Source organism: Podarcis cretensis, assembly GCF_951804945.1.
Source record: "Podarcis cretensis genome assembly, chromosome: 1".
Lineage (NCBI taxonomy): Eukaryota > Metazoa > Chordata > Lepidosauria > Squamata > Lacertidae > Podarcis > Podarcis cretensis.
This window is the reverse complement of record NC_137170.1, coordinates 9,644,580-9,668,010: the sequence shown is the minus strand read 5'-3', so window position 1 is coordinate 9,668,010 and position 23,431 is coordinate 9,644,580. Positions and strand designations below refer to the sequence as shown.

The 23,431-nt window shown below is 42.3% G+C and overlaps 1 protein-coding gene across 1 annotated transcript in view; it reads right to left on the bottom strand.

The window, feature by feature from the left end:
* Positions 1–23,172, bottom strand: part of MNAT1 (MNAT1 component of CDK activating kinase) — a 151,836-nt gene extending 128,664 nt beyond the window's left edge. Inside the window, exon 1 of the mRNA XM_079959202.1 lies at positions 23,015–23,172. Coding sequence (XP_079815328.1) covers positions 23,015–23,103 — 89 coding nt within the window. The 5' untranslated portion in view covers positions 23,104–23,172. The remainder of the gene's footprint in view (positions 1–23,014) is intronic.
* Between the last annotated feature and the right edge of the window lie 259 nt (positions 23,173–23,431).

The window sequence follows — 23,431 nt, the reverse complement described above, 5'->3', positions numbered from 1 at the left end:
AAAATCACTTCAAATCAAATTAATGGCAACCATTGGGCTAGAGTTCTGGTGAGGATTACCAAAGGAGGGGGTCAGACTGTGCCTTGGCCAAAGGCCTTGTGGAACAGCTCTGTCTTGCAGGCCCTGCGGAAAGATGTCAAGTCCTGCAGGGCCCTAGTCTCCCTGTGGCCCAGGACCTCCAAGATGTTTTTGTTTGAAGACCTTAAGGTCCTCCGTGGGACATACCAGGAGAGGCGGTCCCGTAGGTAGGAGGGTCCTAGGCCATATAGGGCTTTAAAGGTTAAAACCAGCACCTTAAACCTGATACTGTACTCCACCGGGAGCCAGTGCATCAATGAGACCCCAAATTCCAGGTATCCAACCAAACATCAGGAAGAACTTTCTGACAGTAAGAGCTGTTCAGCAGTGGAACAGACTCCCATGTGAGATGGTGGACTCTCCTTCCTTGGAGGTGTTTAAGCAGAGGTTGGGTGGCCATCGGTCCTGGATGCTTTTGTTGAGATTCCTGTGTTACAGGGGTTTGGACTAGATGATCTCCAGGATCCCTTCCAACTCTAAGATTCTCTGACTCTATGCTTTCCAGGGAAATGTCCCAGCTTCAGTCAGGTTGAGCTGAGGACTATCTGAAACCCTGGAGAGATGCCACCAGCCAGTGACAACACCAAGATAGGGAGACCAATGGTCTGACTCCCTAGATGGCAGCATCATAGGTTTCCAAGATAAACATTGGCATGAACCGATTTCCAGAGCTTGTTCTTTTACTGTTAAGTTGAAAGACACAGCATAGATCCAGGAGCCTGAAAAACTTAAGCCTAAAACTCTTTGTGTCATAACTACAGCAAGGAACAGTACTGTTTTCATAGCACATAAAACTTACACACACAGGCATACATATATACACAATGTACATAAAAACTGCACACACATACGTACCTCACAGGCGCAAGGAGATTTACAGCTATTTAATAAAAGTCCTATTAATCACCGTTTCTCCAAGGCACACAGTTTAAGTAATGGGCATGGATGGCTTGAAGAAACAAACGAAGGCAAACGAAGAATAATAAAGCAGTAATTTCTGCTCACTAACACTTTCATGTCCCAACTACATAATAATTCAAGCATGCAATCGAAAAAGTTCAATCCTGCAAACAATTCTTCAGATATTACTCATCTCCCACAATAAAGAACATCAGAGTGATTATATGGCTAGGTAACACCAAAAGAGACCCTCCTGGATGTTTCACTCATTAATCACCTCAATAATTGATGTGTAATAGGCATTGGAGACACTTATAAAGGAGCAAGCGAAGTCTGCCCCAAAACAGCTACATCAGCACAACACACACACACACACACACACACACACAGAGAGAGAGAGAGAGAGAGAGAGAGAGAGAGATGTTCATGATACATGAGCACTACCCACAGATCTAGCAATGAGAGCAAAGGTTTTTTGGGGGAGGGGGGAATTAAATGTATATATTGGAATCTGGATCCCATTTTGGGGTTATTTTGATGACAGTTACTTTAAGCAGTTTTAAGTGACGCCTCCCCTCCTCAATTGAAATAATATTTTTGTGTGTGTGCTTAATATTTTTGATTTTTTATTGTAAATTTGTTTTTATTCACCTATTTTGAATTTTAAAAGCACCGATAATCAGTTCAAAGCATCTGTAATAAGAACAGACCTATCTCGCACATCCGTACGTCTGTGTTTATTTTAAAAGCTTGCCTCTTTGGGGTTGGGAGAGGAAACGGGAGGTCACTGGCAATGATTATGCTGACATTAACCAGTAGGGATGATTATCTTTGTAATGTTTGCTAATGTTCCTTTAAACTTCCAGTGAAATTGTTGTAAGACTAAGAAAGCGTCACCATGACACAATCACAAGGATGGCCCCTTCAGTCCTTCAATACGTCAAAGGTCTCACACACGGAGATGCACACAGGTATAAAATCCTACTGCTTGCAGTATGCCTCTAAATCAGGATTCCTCAACCTCGGCCCTCCAGATGTTTTGAGACTACAATTCCCATCATCCCTGACCACTGTTCCTGCTAGCTAGGGATCATGGAGGTTGTAGGCCAAAAACATCTGGAGGGCCGAGGTTGAGGAAGCCTGCTCTAAATCATGGAAGAAAAACTCTCTAACAACAGCCAAACCACACAGATGCACTGTAAAACAAATAAAGGTAAAGGTAAAAGACCCCTGGACGGTTAAGTACAGTCAATGGAGACTATGGGGTTGCAGCACTCACCTTGGTTTTCAGGCCAAGGGAGCCGGTGTTTGTCTGCAGAAAGCGTTCCTGGTCATGAGCCAGCATGACTAAACAGCTTCTGGTGCAACGGAAACAGCAAGGCGGAAGCCAGAGAGCATGGAAACGTTGTTTACCTTCCCACCACAGTGGTACCTATTTATCTACTTGCACTGGTATGCTTTCAAACTGCTAGGTTGGCAGAAGCTGGGATAGAGCAACGTGAAACAAATAAGACACAGACAAGAGAAAAGCAGGCAACACTCCCACTACAAAAACAGGTTATACCCGTCTGTCTCAAGAGACAATGGAGTGCACTTCCGCGGGTGAAGTCAAACCAATGAGGAATCACAGCATCTGCTGTAGCTGCAGAGACCGGAAACTCGTAACTGCTGCCTCCCGTGCTGTTTTTGCTGCATTTAGCAGCACTGACATGACTTCCCTGGAGCGCAAGCCTGGAAAGTGTGTCTAAAGGTCATGGGCTGCCCAGATGACAAGACACACACCCCCCCGGCCTTGCTGAGGTGGTCCAAAGGAAAGCAGAGTAATACATTTGGCACCAGCTTGGCTGCAGGAGTTCCCAGAAGGAGGCATACAAGGCACCATCCAACCATCTTAGGGATTGTGCTCCGGATCTGTGAAGCCTTTTTTTCTTCCAAAAGTATCCCACAAGGCAGTGGAGGCTTAGGATCAGAGTTTTGCTTCTTCTAGATGGGCTAACTTTCCAGGCTGATGAGCCCCACCTGCCCCTCATTTCCCGCTACAACACGTCCTCTCAAACTGTCAAAGCCTGTCTTTGCGGGTATGCACACACATATACAGTACAGTGGTACCTCGCAAGACGAATGCCTCGTAAGACGAAAAACTCGCGAGACGAAAGAGTTTTTCGTTTTTTGAGTTGCTTCGCAAGACGAATTTCCCTATGGGCTTGCTTCGCAAGACGAAAACGTCTTGCAAGTTTGTTTCCTTTGTCTTGCAAGTTTGTTTCCTTTTTCTTAAAACCGTGCATTCACTTTGAGGAGCAACTCATAGCACGCATTGTGGTAGCCTTTTTTGAGGTTTTTGAAGACTCTGGTGATTTTTGAAGCTTTTCCAAAGTCCGTGCTTCGCAAAACGAAAAAATCGCAAGACGAAAAAACTCGCAGAACGAATTAATTTCGTCTTGTGAGGTACCACTGTACACCCAAACCAACTTAAAGAAACTAGGAGGGGAGCCTTGGCAGGTGCCCAAGAATATAAATATTATGATTCCGGTATGAATGATCAAGAGACATTGACTTATTACGGCCCAAGTTTTTGCTTATTAGTGGTCAATTTGATACCTCCTAATGAGCTGAGGCATCTGAGCACCCAGCATCCCTGTGCTACATACAAAGAGATGCTTCCCACGTTACAGGAAAGAGAAGTTTCCGTCTGTCTGCCTTATGTCTCTATGCAGTGCATAGAAGAAGAAGCAGGTACGGTATATCTATATTTGAATCCAAAGATACAATTGGCACATGTTTTCAGCCACAACTCGTCTCAGATATTACAGTGCTCTCTTTTTGGAGAAATGAGTAGGACAAATGGGAACTTTCATTGTAATGGGAAGTATTTGATGCTGGCCCTACTCAGAGTAGACCCATTGACTGTAATGGACATTGCTAACTTAGAATCATTAGTTTCAATGGGTCTGGGCTCTGAGTAAGACTTCACTGAATACAACCCTATGTGACCTTGAGCTATATATAACCCATCATTCCACATGCAACAAACAGATTATGATTCATGCATTTATTAATGCATTTATTCTTCTAAGTTTTTCCAAAACTTAGAAGCCTATCTGAATTCCCTATCATTCTTCTCAAGCCAGGAATTTTTACAGACTGACCTTCCAAGCCGCACTATGTCAGGTAGGGAAACGGTCAACATCTTTTCTGAGTTGAGTTTTCATGTATGCTCCAGGCTGCCTGAAAGAGGACTTTAAAAAAATTAAATAAAAAAAACCCCTACAACATACACCAACCTGCTTTAAGTACGGTAATCACGATTGTTTATCCAACTCCAACTTTCACAGACAGCATCTCCCAAGAGTGACCACAAAGGATGATTAGGATGTTGCTACTTCTACAGTCATAGAAGTCACTGCCTCATCAAAAGCACCATGAGGGCTAGAAAATTGCTGCCATGTTTTGAGAGAGAACTCGAATGCAAATACTCTTCACTCCTGCACAAATTGCACAGACCTCAAAAGGAATAATCAAGGAAGTAGAATTAAGCATGCCCTTGGATGCCTCCAAGATTGTTGCCTGAAATTAAAGCTGCAATTTAGACCTCTCAGCCTCTAATGGCTTACTATACTGAGTACTTTCCTTCAAGCCAACAGGAATGGTGAAATCAGGTCTGGACTAGCTGACAATAAAAAAAGTGTTTCAGATCAAGTAATCGCAAGCAACAGCACTATTAGCTTTGGCCCTTTTCTCAGTGCCAAAGACTTCTGCATTTAAGGTAATAGTTGTAGTTCAAAGTCCCCTTCTTCTTCTTCTTTTTTTGAACTGTAGCCACAGAGAGCCACAGAAGATGTCAAAGCAATCAGATCTTCTATTTTTAAAACTGTACATCTTAGAGATTGCAACTTTCTTTCTCTCTCTCTCTCTGGATCACATTTGCAGCTGATACAGCTTTCCTGAAACAATAGTGCTGCATCTGCTTTTGCTGACCGAGTGGTTGACCTTCAAGGAATATGGTACAGCAGTGCCCCCCCCAAAAAAAAATCTGATAGCAAAAGCATGCTTTTTCTTCTTCCTCCCGCATTAGAAAAAGCACAGGCCCACTTATTCTCAGAAAGTGTTGCTTTTAAACATGAAAGAGAAAAGGCTACCAACCTGCCTGCCCCTGTACAGATCACATCTGGGGAAATTCTATTCATGGCAATACACCCTACAAAATACCACAGGGTAGTGATGGCTGTTTTGCAGAATGCCCTTTCATGTTCCATACGCGAAGCAGCAGCCATTAGTTGCTTCAAACTTATCTTTTTGCCCAGGCGTTCCCCAGTCCATAAGACTGGATCTTGCTTTATGCCTCTGAATTTTTTGTTTAAATTCATTTTTATATCCTTCGCTGTGTTTTCATATTGCTGGTTTTAGGCTGTGTTTTTGGTTTTTTTATCATCATCAAACCTTTTATTGGCATCACATACAAACATCCCAAACAAATCGATACAGAATTACCACTTCCCCAGTGGCACAAAACATTTGCTAAAATAAAGGAGGCAGAGCAGTCTATCATCACAGGTTTTTTTATGATATATTGTTCTGGTTTTTTTAAGATGGTACACTGCTTAAAAGAATCCTGAAATATTAAGCAATATATACCGTATTTTTCTCACCATAGGACGCACCGGACAATAGGACGCGCCTTGTTTTAGAGGGGGGAGAACAAGAAAAAAAAAAATCTCCCCCTCTCTGCCCAGCGCCCCTTCAGCGAAGCGGCAGGAGGCGCTGCGCAGAGAGGGGGAGAATTTTCCCCCTCTTGTTTCCCCGCTCTAAAACAAGGTGCCGTTTAAGGTGCGTTCAGGCGGCTACCTTGGAAGCCTGGAAAGCGAGAAGGGTCGGTGTGCACCGACCCCTCTCGCTCTCCAGGCTTCAGGTTCCTTTCGACCTGCTCTTTGGGGCTGGCGGGGGGGGAGCCCACCACCAGCCCCAAAGAGCAGGTCAGGGAGCAGCGGAAAGGCGCAGCTGAGAGGCTCCTGCCATAGCCGCGCGTCACCTCTCCAGCCGGGCGAGGGTTGCGGGGCTATGGCGTCTTCGCTCCATAGGACGCACACACATTTCTCCTTCATTTTTGAAGGGGGAAAAGTGCGTCCTATAGAGCGAAAAATATGGTAAATGCTTTTAAAGAAAGAAAGAAAAGAACTGGGCTTATAGCAGTGGCAGAAAACCTCAGGCACAAGAGCGAACTGCAGCCCTCCAGCCCTCTCTATTCAAACCTATAAGGGGGTTGTTGTTGTTTAGTCATTTAAGGTAAAGGTAAAGGTACCCCTGCCCGTACGGGCCAGTCTTGACAGACTCTGGGGTTGTGCGCCCATCTCACTTAAGAGGCCAGGGGCCAGCGCTGTCCGAAGACACTTCCGGGTCACGTGGCCAGCGTGACATCGCTGCTCTGGCGAGCCAGAGCCGCACACGGAAACGCCGTTTACCTTCCCGCTGGTAAGCGGTCCCTATTTATCTACTTGCACCCGGAGGTGCTTTCGAACTGCTAGGTTGGCAGGCGCTGGGACCGAGCAGCGGGAGCGCACCCCGCCGCAGGGATTCGAACCGCCGACCTTTCGATCGGCAAGCCCTAGGCGCTGAGGCTTTAACCCACAGCGCCACCTGCGTTTAGTCATTTAGTCGTGTCCAACTCTTCGTGACCCCATGGACCAGAGCACGCCAGGCACTTCTGTCATCATGTCTTTGTCCATGGAGTTTTCTTGACGGGGATACTGGAGTGGCTTGCTGCTTCCTCCTCCAGGTGGATCACGTCTGGTCAAAACTCTCCACTATGACCTGTTCATCTTGGGTGCCCTGCATGGCACAGTTCATAGCTTCTCTGAGTTATTCAAGCCCCTTCGCCACGGCAAGGCAGTGATCCATGAAGGGGGTTACTCGAGAGCAATCAGGCAAATGCCTCCCTGGTCAGCTGTAAAGCCTCGTTATTGGTGCCAAAAACCCTTCACCATGCAGAGCGCCACTATTCCGTGGCTGGCTCATTCACTGGCAGAATCTGTGAGTGGGTGGTCCTTAAACCTTCCCCAGCAGAGTGGTTTCTTGACGCCCAGTCTGCGCTTCCGCTCTCTGCACGGAAGCCTACTGCGCAGGGAAGGCGTGGGTAACGGAGGACCTCTCTCCTCCCTGCTTTGCCCAGGCAAGGTGTCCTAGCCCCGCCTCGCCTCCTCCGAGCCCTGAAGCTCCTCTCCACTGGAGGCGTGGTTACTCTCCTCCACTGAGGAGGTGCTGCTTCCCACGATCTTTGGGGGCTCTCTGTAATCCATCCGGCTTTTCCCCTCTCGCCCCTGAGCCGATGGCAGTTCCCTGACAACACCCTTGTGCATTTTTGCCTTGCTGGCCTTGAACTCAAGCATGCCTGGATGCAGCAAAGCAGGTGTGAGAGTGTGGGTAGATCAGACTTTTGGCCCATCTTGTCAAGCACAGCCTACTCCAGCCTGGTGCCCTCCAGCTGTTCTAGACTAAACTCCCATCATCCACATCCTGCATGGCCAATGGTCAAGGATGACTGGGGCTGTAGTCTAAAACACCAAAATATGCAGACTGAATTCTCCTCCAGCCCTACAGTAGGGTCTACTTGATGCAGTACGTCTTCTGGAACGGTTAAATACTCTACTCGAAGAGGGCTGAAAATAGTGGGAGAGTGCTGCAAGGCTCGGTTAACAGGCTGGTGCGAACATCAGTTTGGTGTAAAAAGAAAATGTTAAAGAATTATTTGAGAATGCAGTCTACGGCCTCATCCAATACCACATAGATTAAGCAGCCTTGTATGCTGCTTGAGCATCTTGGAGGAAGGACAAGATAAAAAAGTAATTTTAAAATTATAGAGTATTTAAAAAAATAAAAAAGTGTTCCACAATTAGGCAAGATCAGACAAGCCACAGAGATTAATTTGATCTGCACATTTTATGCAATCAGCAGAGTTCAGCGACTCTTGGATCAGAATTTAGTGTAGGGTTTTGATTTTATCATTTAAAATAAAGAATTATTCCTGACAAGCTTTACGGATGTGGTGGACCGCCCTTCTTCTTCCTCTTTGATATGGGAGGAAAAAAGGAACAGGTCCAATTTTAAACTGGTTGGTTTTTTAAATATTTCTCTATATATTTTACCCCATGTAAGAGATCTGGCCCCTGACTTGTAGAGGCCATGTGGCACATTTTACAACCAACCATAAACCTCATTTCCACAGTCCTGTTCAACACAACAGTCTTCACATTAATTAGATGTATTTTTTCCCCTTTGTGCAGTATTTCCGTTCCATTTTCTTTCTTTTTAGTGCCTGCAAGACAACTCATAAAGCTAAACTTTCCCAGCTAAGGTTCATTACAAGCAATGAAACTTAAGGAGGAAGTATTAAGAGATAAGCTCGTGGTATTCCCATAAAGCCAGCCTGGCAAGCATACACTCAGATGGGCAACCAGACGTTGTCATGCTCATACACAGTTTTTTCCCTCTTGGTTAAACACAAAGGACAAGAACCAACCAAAGTTTAAGGGCATTCAAGACCTACTGATTTAAACCGGAGAGACTCAAGCACAAGCTCAGCTCTCTCACTGAGTGCTTAATTTCTACTCCATCAGCTTTCCCCAGTCTACTTGCCTTGCAGGCAGCTTGGACTACAACTCCCATCAGTCTCAGCAAACACAACGCTGGCTGGGGCAGATGGGAGCTGTAGTCCAAAGCATCTGGAGGGCAGCAGGTTGGCAAAGGCTGGGCCTGATAAGCTGAGTCCTAAAATTAAAGTGATGTACACAGAAAACTAGACAAAAATCCCAGTAAAAATGTACCATAAAACTGAACACTACCTTAAAACGCATGCTGGAAAAATAAAGTTTATTCATGCACCTGAAGTTCAACAAAGAGGATGCCTGTCTAGGAGGGCGTTCCACAGGATTGGGCACACTACAGTGGATGCTAAGGTTGTGAACATGATCCATGCGGGAGCCACATTCGCAACCTGCAGCATTTGCAACTCGCAGCACCACGCCTGCGCACGCGCGGGTCATGATTCGGTGCTTCTGCGGATGTGCAAAGCATGATTTAGCACTCCTGCGCATGCGCGAGTGCTAAAACCCGGAAGTAACCCATTCCGGTACTTCCGGGTTCGGCGCGGTGTGCAACCCAAAAACACACAACTGAAGCGTCTGTAACCCGAGGTATGACTGTACAATGACTGCATATTCTTGCTGACCTTGTACTGAGCCACAAATAGGTAAGCTCCTTCCCTGCCCGAGCTTGAAGCTGGTGAGGAAGGCACAGAAGGCCTATCCCCACAGCTGCACTGGTCCTTGGAAGAGACCCATGATGTCACAACCAGGACCTCAGCCCTACGCATTGCGCATGTTTTTAATTTGAGGGAGCATCCAGTTATGAAGGTCCCCGCGTAGCCTACAAATTTTTAGTTGTGCCCAGGCTTGTGCTCAACACTGCCTGTGCCTCTCTTGTAATGTGTTATTTTTGTAAATTTTCTGTTCTAGGGACTTCCTTGTCAAGCTCACCAGACGGTAGTTACCTGGGTCTTTTTCTCCTTTTTGAAGATGGGGACAACTTTTGCCCATCTCTAGTCTGTTCTCCAAGAATTCTCAAAGATAATAAACAAAGGCTATGAAATTACATCCACAAGCTCTTTTAGCACCCTTGGTTGCAGCTCATCAGGCCCTGGTGATTTAAATTCATTTAAAGTAGCTAGGTCCTCCCTTACTACCTCTTTTCCTATCTTGGGTTGCAGCTCCCTCCTTACATCATTAATTTTTTTATCACCAGATATAAAGTACAAAAGTAGTCCTGTTTCTATGAGCAAAGATGCTAACATATTACCGGTGCCAAGAGAGAATCATTTATACTGCCAATAGGGTTTAAGCACTGTTCCTACTAGTGTTGAGATATAGTGTATTGCTAGCAGCCCTACTCTATTCCCTGGAATACTGTTGCCCAGAATGTTATTACTACAACTGCCATATAGGCTTTCAGTGATGGTGCTGTAATAAATAAGAATTGTTGGAATATCAAGCAACAACTAAATCTTACTTTACTAATACATCCTCTTCTAATCTATCAAGGAGACATTGGCCTGGTTAACACGTAATAACTTTAAGCCATTGTTTGTTTAGCCTAACTTTGGTTTGTCTCTATTGTTTCAGGCAGGAACCTTTCCAAGAAGACACCAGGGACTGAACTTGCGACCTTCTGCACATGAGGCATAAAAACATAAGGGGAACATACCTTCACATGTGGTGGGAGTATCCCAAAATCCAACTATTCTGGACAACAGCCATACGATAAATATGTAAAATAACCAAGCAGGTATTAGAAGTCACCCCAGAACTGGCCCTACTAAACATATTCCAAGACAACAATGCCCACTTACACCACAAAGAACTCATAACCCACCTACTCTCAGCATCCAGAAACATCATAGCCAGACACTGGAGAGACCTGTCAGGAATAAGCATGGACCAATGGTACCAAATAGTATGGGAAACAGCCTTACTAGAAAAATGAACCAATAAACTGAAACTGACACGGGGACAAATAGTAGAAGACGCCTTCTCCCCGGTATGGCTCCCCTTTATCACATACACAGCCCAACAAGACAATGACATGACAAAAATCCACAAACAGCATACAAATCAATATGGCTAACCTGATCCAAAACACCCACCCACCCCACTCACACATGAAAACAAAGACCACCACAGCCAACCACAAATGAACAGCCACACCCTAGGCCAACCCCAACCTCTCTCACCACCAAAGGAACACAAGTGAACAGCAGAGAATCTGCACAAGCAACACTGACACAAAACCCCACATATATTAAGTAAAATAGAAACATCACCACCCGACCCCACCCCCACCCATCTTCCCCCCTCCACCTCTTTCCCCCTATTCTTCCTAATGTCTCAACAAATGAAACAGATTTGGTTTTTAAAAAAAATGTTACATGGAAAAAAAATACGAGAGACATTGCACATACCTTTGTAAATCAAGAAAATATTTAATAAAAATACATTTAAAAAAATCAGATGAATCCTGCTGGAACAGGCCAAAGGCCCACCTAGCCCAGCATGCTGTTCTACCAGTCACCAGCCAAATGCCTGCAGGATACCCACAAGCATGACCAGAGTCCAACAGTCCTCTCCCCATTTGTGATTCTCAGCAAATGGTATTCAGAGGCATAATGCCTCTGACAGCAAAGGGAGATAATACAGCCATCATTACCACTGAGTTCTGACCCTTCCCTAAAGACTGTGGCTCATAGCTAAGCAAGACACCCCATCATCCTAGTTTACAAAAACAACCAGCCAGAGCTAACTGATAAAACTTGGCGAGATCACCTTACCCCTGCATGCGCCCACTCGACCACTTCAATCAGAACTGGCACGGCTACAAGTGCAGCCATGTAATATCTGTTCTGCATCTGTATGAACTCAACTGTTTTTAGCATGGCAGCACCCCCACTTTGGAACTCCCTGCCTATTGATATCAAGTGTGGGAAGCCATCGCTGTGCTCTTCTCGGTGCCTGCTAAATACAGCTCTTCTTTAGGCAAAGCCTACCCTTGTGCTTAGAAATGCTGGTGTGATTTTTTAAAAAAAAAAAACACAAACCTGTTAAGTATTTTATTATTACTATTCAATCTGTCTCCAGAGAAGAGTGGGCCATCAGGGTGAAGTCAACCCATTGGAGAGTTACAGTGCCTGGTATGGCTACAAAGAACAACATGAGAGAGACATGTTTCATGCCACTGAGGCAGATGAAGGCATCCAGTTTCGCTGTTACAGACGCACCATGGTGTTTTTTCTCTCTGCACTTCTTCTCTCTGCTATTACTATTAGTAGTAGTAGTATTTATGAAATTTCTATACTGCCTTCCATCTAGGATCACAGGACAGTTTACAATATAATGCGAAAGGCTTTACAATATTCATGCGAAAGGCTGGGCTGGATGAATCCGAAGCCGGAATTAAGATTGCCGGAAGAAATATCAACAACCTCAGATATGCAGATGACACAACCTTGATGGCAGAAAGTGAGGAGGAAATAAAGAAGCTTTTATTGAGGGTGAAAGAGGAGAGCGCAAAATATGGTCTGAAGCTCAACATCAAAAAAACGAAGATCATGGCCACTGGTCCCATCACCTCCTGGCAAATAGAAGGAGAAGAAATGGAGGCAGTGAGAGATTTTACTTTCTTGGGCTCCATGATCACTGCAGATGGTGACAGCAGCCACGAAATTAAGAGACGCCTGCTTCTTGGGAGGAAACCAATGACAAACCTAGACAGCATCTTAAAAAGTAGAGACATCACCTTGCCAACAAAGGTCCGTATAGTAAAAGCTATGGTTTTCCCAGTAGTGATGTATGGAAGCGAGAGCTGGACCATAAAGAAGGCAGATCGCCGAAGAATTGATTCCTTTGAATTATGGTGCTGGAGGAGACTCTTGAGAGTCCCATGGACTGCAAGAAGAACAAACCGATCCATTCTTAAGGAAATCAGCCCTGAGTGTGCTCACTGGAAGGACAGATCGTGAAGCTGAGGCTCCAATACTTTGGCCACCTCATGAGAAGAGAAGACTCCCTGGAAAAGACCCTGATGTTGGGAAAGATGGAGGGCACAAGGAGAAGGGGACGACAGAGGACGAGATGGTTGGATAGTGTCTTCGAAGCTACAAACATGAGTCTGACCAAACTGCGGGAGGCAGTGGAAGACAGGAGGGCCTGGCGTGCTCTGGTCCATGGGGTCACGAAGAGTCGGACACGACTAAACGACTAAACAACAACAACAACAACAAGTATTTATGCAATTTCTATACTGCCTTCCATCTAGGATCACAGGACAGTTTACAATATAAAAGCACAAAAATGCATAACATAGTAACAAACAAAAACAATAAACCCCCTCACGTAGTTTAAAAGGCCATAGATTGTTTAGTTAGACAAAGGCCTGGGAGAAGAGGATGTTTTTCGCACCTAAAGATATGTAACAAAGGCTCAAGGCAAGCCTCCCTGGGGAAAGCATACCACAAGCAGGGAGCCACCACAGAAAAGGCCCATTCTCATGTTACCACCTTCCACAGAGTAGTGCCTCTGATGACTTCAGGGTCTGGGTCAGTTCAGTCCTTGAGGTATTACAGTCCTGAGCCATTTAATGCTTTATATATCAAAACCAGCACTTTGAATTGGGCCTGGAAACTAACCGGCAGCCAGTGCAATCTGGCCAGGACTGGCATTCTATGCTCAAACCGCTTTGCCCGGGGAAGCAACCTTATTGCTGAATTCTGCACCAGCTGAAGTTTCCAAACCCACTTCACATGCAGTCCCACAAGTCACAGAGGTAAATAACTACAGTTTTTAGAAGACATCTGTCTAGGGATGTTTTTCATGTCTGATACTTTTTTATTATATTCTGTAAACCACCCAGTGTGGCAGGGGCAACCCAGTCAGGTGGGCAGGGTACAAATAATAAAACTATTATCATTGTTATCCTTATTGTGCTTTTATATTTGCTGGTAGCTGCCCAGAGCGGCTGGGGCAACCCGGTCTGGTGGGCGTGGTACAAATAACAAAATCATTATTATTATTACTATTATTATTATTATTATTATTATTATTATTATTCTAATGCCTTGCAGTAATCTAGTCTACAGGTTTTTTATCAGACCAGGGGCAGTTATTAATAGTAGCATTTTAGTACCTGAACCGGAAGAGAGGCAACTATTAATTTTAGTACCTGCCTGTTGCGATTGTACAATTCCCCTTGGCTTTTTGCAAGGGGGGTTGGTGAGATGGCCTTTTGCGGTCCCTTCCATTCTATGCCTATAGCTATCTATCTACAGTAGTGCCTCGGGTTACATACGCTTCGGGTTACATACGCTTCAGGTTACACACTCCGCTAACCCAGAAATAGTGTTCCAGGTTAAGAACTTTGCTTCAGGATGAGAACAGAAATCATGCTCCGGAAACACTTTAGCCCATTAGCTAAAGTAGTGCTTCAGGTTAAGAACAGTTTCATGTTAAGGAACAGACCTCCAGAAGGAATTAAGTACTTAACCGGAGGTAAAGGTAAAGGAGACCCTTGACCATTAGGTCTAGTCGTGGCCGACTCTGGGACTGCGGCGCTCATCTAGCTTTATTGGCCAAAGGAGCATACAGCTTCCGGGTCATGTGACCAGCATAACCCGAGGTACCACTGTATATATCTATATCTATCTTTTTTTTAAAAAAAAATATTTATTAAGAATTTTTCATTTACAGTAAAAAAAAAATGAACATAACATTGCATATCACATATTTTCTTATCACTTCTGGACTTCCTCACATCTCCCGCTCCTACGTTCTAGTTTAATACACTTAAAACAACAATTTATTCCCTTATCTCCATCCTTACTGTCAAATTTCGAATATATTTCAAATTTTAGATACGTTTATTCCAATCCTTACAAAAGAAAATTTAATTTAGCCTAATAATTATCTAAAAAAAAAAATAGGTTTTTCATCTTATATTTAAATTATCTTAATGATTTACTTCATCTATTTTGATAGTGCCAATTTGTCTAAAATCAAGCATCCTGCTTAACATTCATACAGTTTACAATATTTTTGCAGATAAAGCTTAAATTTTTTCCAGTCCTCTTCAATGATTTCTTCTCCCAGGTCTCGGATTCTGCCAGTCATCTCAGCCAGTTCCATGTAGTTCATCAGTTGCATCTGCCATTCTTCCAGTGTGGGTAGATCTTGGGTTTTCCAGTGTTTAGCAATAAGTATCCTTGCTGCTGTTGTTGCATACATGAAAAAAGTTCGGTCTTTCTTTAACACCCCTTGGCCGACAATACCCAAAAGGAAGGCCTCTGGTTTCTTAAGGAAGGTATACTTAAATACCTTTTTCAGCTCATTATATATCATTTCCCAGAAGACCTTCACCTTAGGACAGGTCCACCAAAGGTGAAAGAACGTTCCTTCATTTTCCTTACATTTCCAACACTTATTATCAGACAAGTGGTATATTTTTGCAAGTTTGACTGGGGTCATGTACCATCTATATATCATTTTCATTACATTTTCTTTCAGAGCATTACATGCAGTGAAATTCAACCCAGTAGTCCACAACTTTTCCCAGTCCTCAAACATAATATTATACCCTATGTCCTGTGCCCACTTTATCATAGCCGATTTAACCGTTTCATCTTGTGTGTTCCATTTTAACAGCAAGTTGTACATTCTTGAAAGTACCTTGGTCAAAAATATCAAATATCAAAAATGTACAACCAGTTACTTGAGTGGGACACCAAGGACGAGGAAGTAAAGGATGTAATGGTGAAGTGGGCGGTAGACCTAGGGTACAACATAGAGTTTGACAAATGGAAGGCATTGTGGTGTAAAGATATGAATTTTTCAGCATGCACGACACTAAAGGAAAACATGTATAAGATGATGTACAGATGGTACATAACGCCGGTAAAACTACATAAAATGTATAGAACGGGCGATAAACTGTGTTGGAAATGTAAGAGCAAGGAGGGCGAATTCATTCATATGTGGTGGACGTGCGAGATTCTCAAAAAATTTTGGGAATCCATCTATAATGAATTAAAAAAAATTCTTAAATACACGTTTGTTAAAAAACCCGAAGCCTTCCTGCTGGGGATAATTGGTAAGGATATCAAAGAAGAAGATAGAACCTTTTTTCAATATGCAACGGTGGCCGCCAGAACCCTCATAGCACAGTACTGGAAAACACCAAAAATCCCAACACTAAAGGAGTGGCAACTTAAATTATCTGATTATTTGGAGCTGGCTAAATTGACACAGAAAATAAGAAATCAAAGAAGTGCAAAATTTAACAATGAATGGGATAAATTTAGAATATATATGGAAATAGAGACAAGGGGAAAATTAAAATGTTGATCAGAAACACATATGTACTTATAGAAATTACAGTAGGCATGAGATAACGCTTACTACGTAAAAAGTTTTATTAAGGAATAGACACAGCAGATAGATAAACAAGTTAATAATTTCCGAAATCGAGATAAAGGGAAGTCGATCAATGTCATCAAAGTTGTATGTATTTCATGTTTTGTTTGTTTGTTTTTTTCTCTTTTTCTGTTTTTTCTTTTTCATTTTGTCTTTTGTATGTTTGTGAAATATATTTATGTCAAAATTTAATAAAAAATTTAAAAAAAAAAAAAGAAAGTACCTTGGTCTTAGGCTCTAGCAATTCCGTTTCTAATTTCGATTTTTCCACCTGGAATCCTAATTTTTTATCAAGTTTAAAAACTTCTTTAATCTGGGCGTAGTGTAACCAATCTTGCACTTTATCTTTCATTTTCTCCTGACTCTGCAATTTCCAATTGTCTCCTTCTTTTTCTAATATTTCCCAATACTTTGGCCATTTGGCCTCCATATTGAGTCTTTTTCGGGCCTTAGCTTCCAATGGTGAAAGCCACCTTGGAGTTTTATTTTCCAATAAGTCTTTATATTTTGTCCAGACATTAAACACTGCCTTTCTGACAATATGGTTCTTAAAAGCCTTATGAATCTTAGCCTTATCGTACCATAGATATGCATGCCAACCAAATGCATTGTTGAAACCTTCCAAATCCAATACATCAGTGTCCTCCAGAAGTAGCCAGTCTTTTAGCCAGCAGAAAGCTGCTGCTTCATAATACAGCCTTAAGTCTGGCAGGGCAAAGCCCCCTCTTTCTTTCACATCAGTTAGTATCTTAAACTTGATTCTGGGCTTTTTGCCCTGCCAGACAAATTTGGAAATATCTCTCTGCCACTTCTGGAAGCATTCTGTTTTATCCACAATCTGTAATGTTTGAAACAAAAACAACATTTTTGGCAATACATTCATCTTTACAGTGGCGATTCGGCCTAACAAAGAAAGTTTCAATCTTGTCCAACTTTCTAGATCTCTCTTAATTTCTGACCAGCATTTCTCATAATTATCCTTAAACAGATTTAGATTTTTTGATGTTATATTTACCCCTAGGTATTTCACTTTTTTAACCACATTTAACTCTGTCTCTTTCTGAAACCATTCTGACTCTGTATCTGTCAAGTTCTTTCCCAATACTTTAGTTTTCTGTTTGTTTAATTTAAATCCCGCCACCCGGCCAAATTCTTGGATCAATTGTAATGCTTTTTTCGTACTTGGCTCTGGCTCCTGTAGGGTCAAAACTAGGTCATCTGCGAACGCTTTCAATTTGTATTGTTTCTCTCCGACCTGAATTCCTTCAACCATCCGGTCCCCCCTAATCATGTTCAAGAGCACCTCCAAGACCGAAATGAATAACAATGGGGAGATAGGGCAGCCTTGTCGTGTTCCCTTTTCAATTTTAAACTCTTCCGTAATCACATTGTTAACTATCAATTTAGCCTTTTGTTCTGAATAGATTGCCTCTATCCCATTTTCAAAGCCCCGTCCCACTCCCATTCTTTCCAGATTTTTCTTCATAAATTTCCAAGAAATGTTATCAAAGGCCTTCTCCGCATCTATAAAAATTAAAACTGCTTTTGTATTAATATTTGTTTGTAAAAGTTCCAAAATGTCAATAATATTCCTTGTATTAGCAAACAAATGTCTGCCAGGGAGAAAGCCTGCTTGGTCCTTATGAATTACTTCATTTAACACTTTCTTAAATCTAGTTGCTAATATGTCTGCAAATATTTTGTAATCCACATTTAAAAGGGAGATGGGGCGGTAGTTTTTAAGTTGTGTCTTTTCAGTTTCTGATTTTGGTATCAATGTGATAAAAGCTTCTTTCCACGTTTCTGGCGCCTTCTTCCCCTCCATAATTTCATTGCTGACCTCCATCAGTGGTTGTATCAAGTAATCTTTCAATGTCTTATAGTACTTGGAGGTCAGCCCATCTGGCCCTGGAGATTTGCCCAATTGCATGTTCTGAATGGCTTGTTCCATCTCTTGTCGTGTTATTCTGCTATTCAGGATTGATCTATTTTCTTGTGACACTTTTGGCAGCCCATTCTTTATCAGAAATTGTTCTATCTGTGCCTCATCTTGCGGACCTTGAGTATATAGTTGTTTAAAATACCTCTGAAAGCACTTTCTGATCTCCATGGGGTTCTGAACAATTTTCCCTTCAATCTCTAAATTGGTAACTGTATTCATTTTCTGTCTCCTTTTCAACTGCCATGCTAGCAGTTTCTCACATTTATTTGCCGATTCAAATGTTTTTTGTTTCATTAATTTAATTCTCCATTCTATTTCCTGGTTCATCAATTTAGAATATTGTGCTTGGTATAATTTAATTTCTCTCAAAATCGGCTGTGACTTCGGGTTTGATCTTAATTTCTTATCCAGTTCTTTAATTTTCTCCAAAATCTTGTCTTTTTTCTCATTTTGTGCCCTTTTCTTTACAGCATTCTGTTGTATCAAGAACCCCCTCATCACCGCTTTACTTGCGTCCCAGATAGTTGTTTTTTCCACTGAAGTGTTCAAATTTATCTCAAAATAGTCCTTCAAAACTTTTTGGGCTTTTTTAACAATCTCCTGATCTCTGAACAAATTGTCATTCATCTTCCACCTAAAGGAGCCGGATGGTAGTAGTGTCATATCCATCTTTACAGCATTGTGGTCGGAGCAGGTTTTTGGGCAGATTTCCACCTTTCTGGTCTTCGGTGCCAGGCCTCTAGATATCCATATTTGGTCTATTCTTGTCCATGTCAGCTGGGCTTCAGAAAAGAATGTTCCTTCTCTTCCCAAGGGGTTTTTTGTCCTCCAAATGTCAATCAAGTCCATATTGTCAGTCAGTTGAAAAAAAGTCTTAGGTAGTCTGCCATCTTTTGATATATTTTGATTTTGTGACTTATCCATGTTGGTTGATACCACTCCATTCATATCTCCCATCATGATGATGTTATCATAGTCCAGATAGTCCAGGACGCTCTCATGCAACTTCTTGTAAAATTCTGATTTCCCCTCATTCGGTGCATAAATTCCTAATATCAAAAATTTCTCTCCTTGATGTTGTATCTCAATTGCCACAATTCTTCCTTGTTCATCTCTGAATAAGAGTTTAGGTGCCAGGCTCTCCTTTGCATAAATCACCACTCCTCTCTTCTTTACTTTGTCCGAAGAAATAAATTCTTGGCCTAGTCTTTTGTTAATTAACACTTTCCTATGGAGCCTGGTCACATGTGTTTCTTGCAAACAGATAATGTCCAATTGTTCCTTTTTTAATATATGAAATATCTTCCTCCTTTTTTCCGGGGAGTTACAACCATGAATGTTCCAGCTCAAAAGTTGCAGAGACATCCTGGATAAATCTGTTATTGTTCTGGTGGTGGTGTCTTTTTTTCTGGGTCTCCAGGTTCTGGGGGTGAAGGTACAGCCGATGCTCCAGGCCCAAAGGGTGTTTCAATTCCTTTCTGAAGGTCCTCTCCATGAACAATCAAAAATTTGTCTCTGTCCTCAAGTGTTTTGATTTTAACCTTCTTCCCTCTGAAAGTGAAAGATAATCCCTGGGGAAATTCCCACCTAAAGATGATTGAATTACTCCTTAGCAATCCAACCAGTTCAAGGTAGGCGGATCTAAGATCCAACAGTTGTTTCGGGATATCTTTGTAAATTTCAGCCCTTTTATCCAAAATGTCCAGTGACTTTTCGTAGTGTAAGCCTAATATCTTGTCCCTTTCCTGCTTTGATCTCAAAATTATCAAGCAGTCTCTGGGCTTGTCTTTCCTTGCAAATTTTCCAAATCTAAAAGCCGATATAATTCTAAAGTCCTTTTCCTCTTGGATAGGCCAGAACTTGGTAAATTCTTTGGTCAGGAACTCAGCTAAGTTACCTTCTTCAACCTCTAGTATTGACCTTAATCTTAAATTACTTTCCCGATTCCGCAATTCTAGCATGGACAGATACATCTGGTGCCCTTCGACTTGTTTGCAGAATGGTTTTACCTCTTGTTCTAAATTTTCAACTTTTTGGCTGGTTGCCTCAGCTAATTTGCGATTTTCAATAGTGGCCTCAGTTAATTCTCCAATTGCTTGTACATTCTATGCTACCTGTCCAGTTATTTTATTTAGACAGGCTGTGTTTTGATCTATTTTAGCTGTTTGTTCATCAGCTTTCTTGTCCAAAGATTCCACTCTCTTGTCCAAAGATTCCAATTTTTCATATATTTTCTCTAAAATTGCAGCAGTTGCTCCTGTGGCCATATCTTCCAATTGTAGCTGCTCTGTTCCTTCTTCCAACGGCAGCCCAGGCACACTTTCTTCTCCCCCTGCTGAGGGCAAAGTAGGTACAGAAGATCTACGTGTCTGTAAAGCTGAGGTTAGGGTTGTTTGTCTAGTTCTTGGTCCTCTTCTTCTTGTACCGCTCATTCCAAGTTTATCTCTGAGTCAAGGTCAAATTCAGATGTTCCCATGGGAATACAGCAGCCCCAGAGCACCGTCGAGTAGGAGGAAAGGAAAGAGAAAGTAAAATAGTGTCACTGCTGTAAGCCCAAAATCCTCTAGGGGGGGCTTAAAATTTCTTATTGAGAGAAGCCGGAACAAAAATAAAAATAAACAGGCTAATAAAGTTCAGTTTATCCAAAGACCTTCTGTAGTTAAAATTTAGCAGAGTTGGTGTTAACAGTGTTACAGTGATTCTGACAAGTACCGGCTGATGATTCAAAGTAGCAAGTTCAAATGCCCTAGATTGTTGCAAGTCCAGTTTTAAAGTAGCTAAGTCTGCAAACTGACAGCTCTGTTCCTGGCAGCCCAAGTATCTGGGCTTCACAGTCAATAAATTGTAATCCAAAAGAAGAGGATAAACACAGTCCATATAAAGAGTAAATCATGTAGTTAACTTGTGCCCTTTCTTTACGTAAAAACAATTTCAATGGGTGCTCAAAACAGTCTATTTAAAAGCCTCTTTAACGACTCCACCTCCAGCTCTTTTGCTTTGAAGTTTAAATAGCAGCGGAAGACGGACTTCCTGTTCTCCTCGCTCCGCTTTTAGCCAAATTTCCTCAATTTTAGGTTCAAATTGTAAAGGTCCTTTCTTACTCACGGGTTGTTGCCTTCTAATTCGAAAATTTTTCAGGAAGAAAGGTCAGCGCTCACCGACAGCAGCTGCGCGGCTTCGTTCCGCAGAATAGCGATTGACTCACAGCGCCGCAACCCCCTCTATGATCGGAGGCTCCTTACGGGGTCTCCTCTCCGTTTTAGGGGCCGCTTCTGGCACCCGCCGAGTCCCACGTCCTCAGGCTCTTGCTGCCTGAGGTTTTTCGGTGCGGGTCTCCGCTTTGCCGTAGCGGACGACCCGTTTCTGCGGAGCTTCCTCCTCAGCAAGCAAGGAGGACCGCCATTGTCGTTCGCATTTATATCTATATAAACAACAACACCTGCTTGTTGTGATTGTACGATTCCCCTTGGCTTTTTGCAAGGGGGTTTGGTGAGATGGCCTTTTGCGGTCCCATCCACTCTATGCTTATATCTATCTATCTATCTGTCTATCTATATCTATCTATCTATCTCTATCTCTCTCTATATAACCAACAACACCCCAGAATGTTATATATATATGTGTATATATGGAGTCACGAAGAGTCGGACATGACTAAACGACTAAACAACAACAAATATACATACACACACACACACACACACATATATATATATTATAGAATTTATATAAAATGGGATCTTTCTGTGTGTGTATACACACACACATACATACATACACATACATACACACACACGCATACATATATATATATTATAGAATTTATATAAAATGGGATCTTTCTGTGTGTGTATACACACATACATACATACATACATACACATACACACACACACACACACATATATATTATAGAATTTATATAAAATGGGATCTTTCTGTGTGTGTATACACACATACATACACATACATACACATACACACACACACACACACACATATATATATATATTATAGAATTTATATAAAATGGGATCTTTCTGTGTGTGTATACACACACACATACACATACATACATACATACACACACACACACACACACACACACATATATATATATATTATAGAATTTATATAAAATGGGATCTTTCTGTGTGTGTATACACACATACATACACATACATACATACACATACATACACACACACACACACATATATATATATATTATAGAATTTATATAAAATGGGATCTTTCTGTGTGTGTATACACACATACATACACATACATACACATACACACACACACACACACACACATATATATATATATATATTATAGAATTTATATAAAATGGGATCTTTCTGTGTGTGTATACACACATACATACATACATACACATACACACACACACACATATATATATATATTATAGAATTTATATAAAATGGGATCTTTCTGTGTGTGTATACACACATACATACATACATACATATACATACATACACATACATACACACACACATATATATATTATAGAATTTATATAAAATGGGATCTTTCTGTGTGTGTATACACACATACATACATACATACATATACATACATACACATACATACACACACACATATATATATTATAGAATTTATATAAAATGGGATCTTTCTGTGTGTGTATACACACATACATACATACATACACATACACACACACACACACATATATATATTATAGAATTTATATAAAATGGGATCTTTCTGTGTGTGTATACACACATACATACATACATATACATACATACACATACATACACACACACATATATATATTATAGAATTTATATAAAATGGGATCTTTCTGTGTGTGTATACACACATACATACATACATACACACACACACACACACATATATATATATATTATAGAATTTATATAAAATGGGATCTTTCTGTGTGTGTATACACACATACATACATACATACATACACACACACCTATACACAGCCCATTTTATGCAGCAGCTAACAGACAAGGATTACTGCCGCCCTGAAGCAACCCCCCCCCCCCCGCCCGCCGAGGCCGGCAGCACTTACAGCGTGTGGCCGCAGACGTTGACCATGAGCTTGAGGGAGGGGTTCCTGTACTTGGTGGTCTTGCAGCGGGGGCAGCCCTGGTCGTCCATGGCGGCTGGGGCTCCCTTCCTCCTCCCGGCGCTGCAGCTACTCCTCGCCTGGCAACTCCGGCCAGCCGCGTCCCTCCGCAAACAACGTCCGGGCGGCTCCGGAGCCTCGGGAACGAGAGTTCCGCCTGGCAGAGGGCGAGGAGCGGGGGAAGGAAAGCCGCGCCGCACAGAGAGCCCGACGGCTGACTTCTTTGAATTGTAGACTTGGGAGTTGTGATGGGCAGTTGTCTTTCCCCAAGGGCCCAGGCTGATGCCAAAATCCGGCACCGCCTGAGCTGTGCGAGGGCGGCTGTATCCCGATTGAAGTGCAGAGTGTTTGATGAGTGGG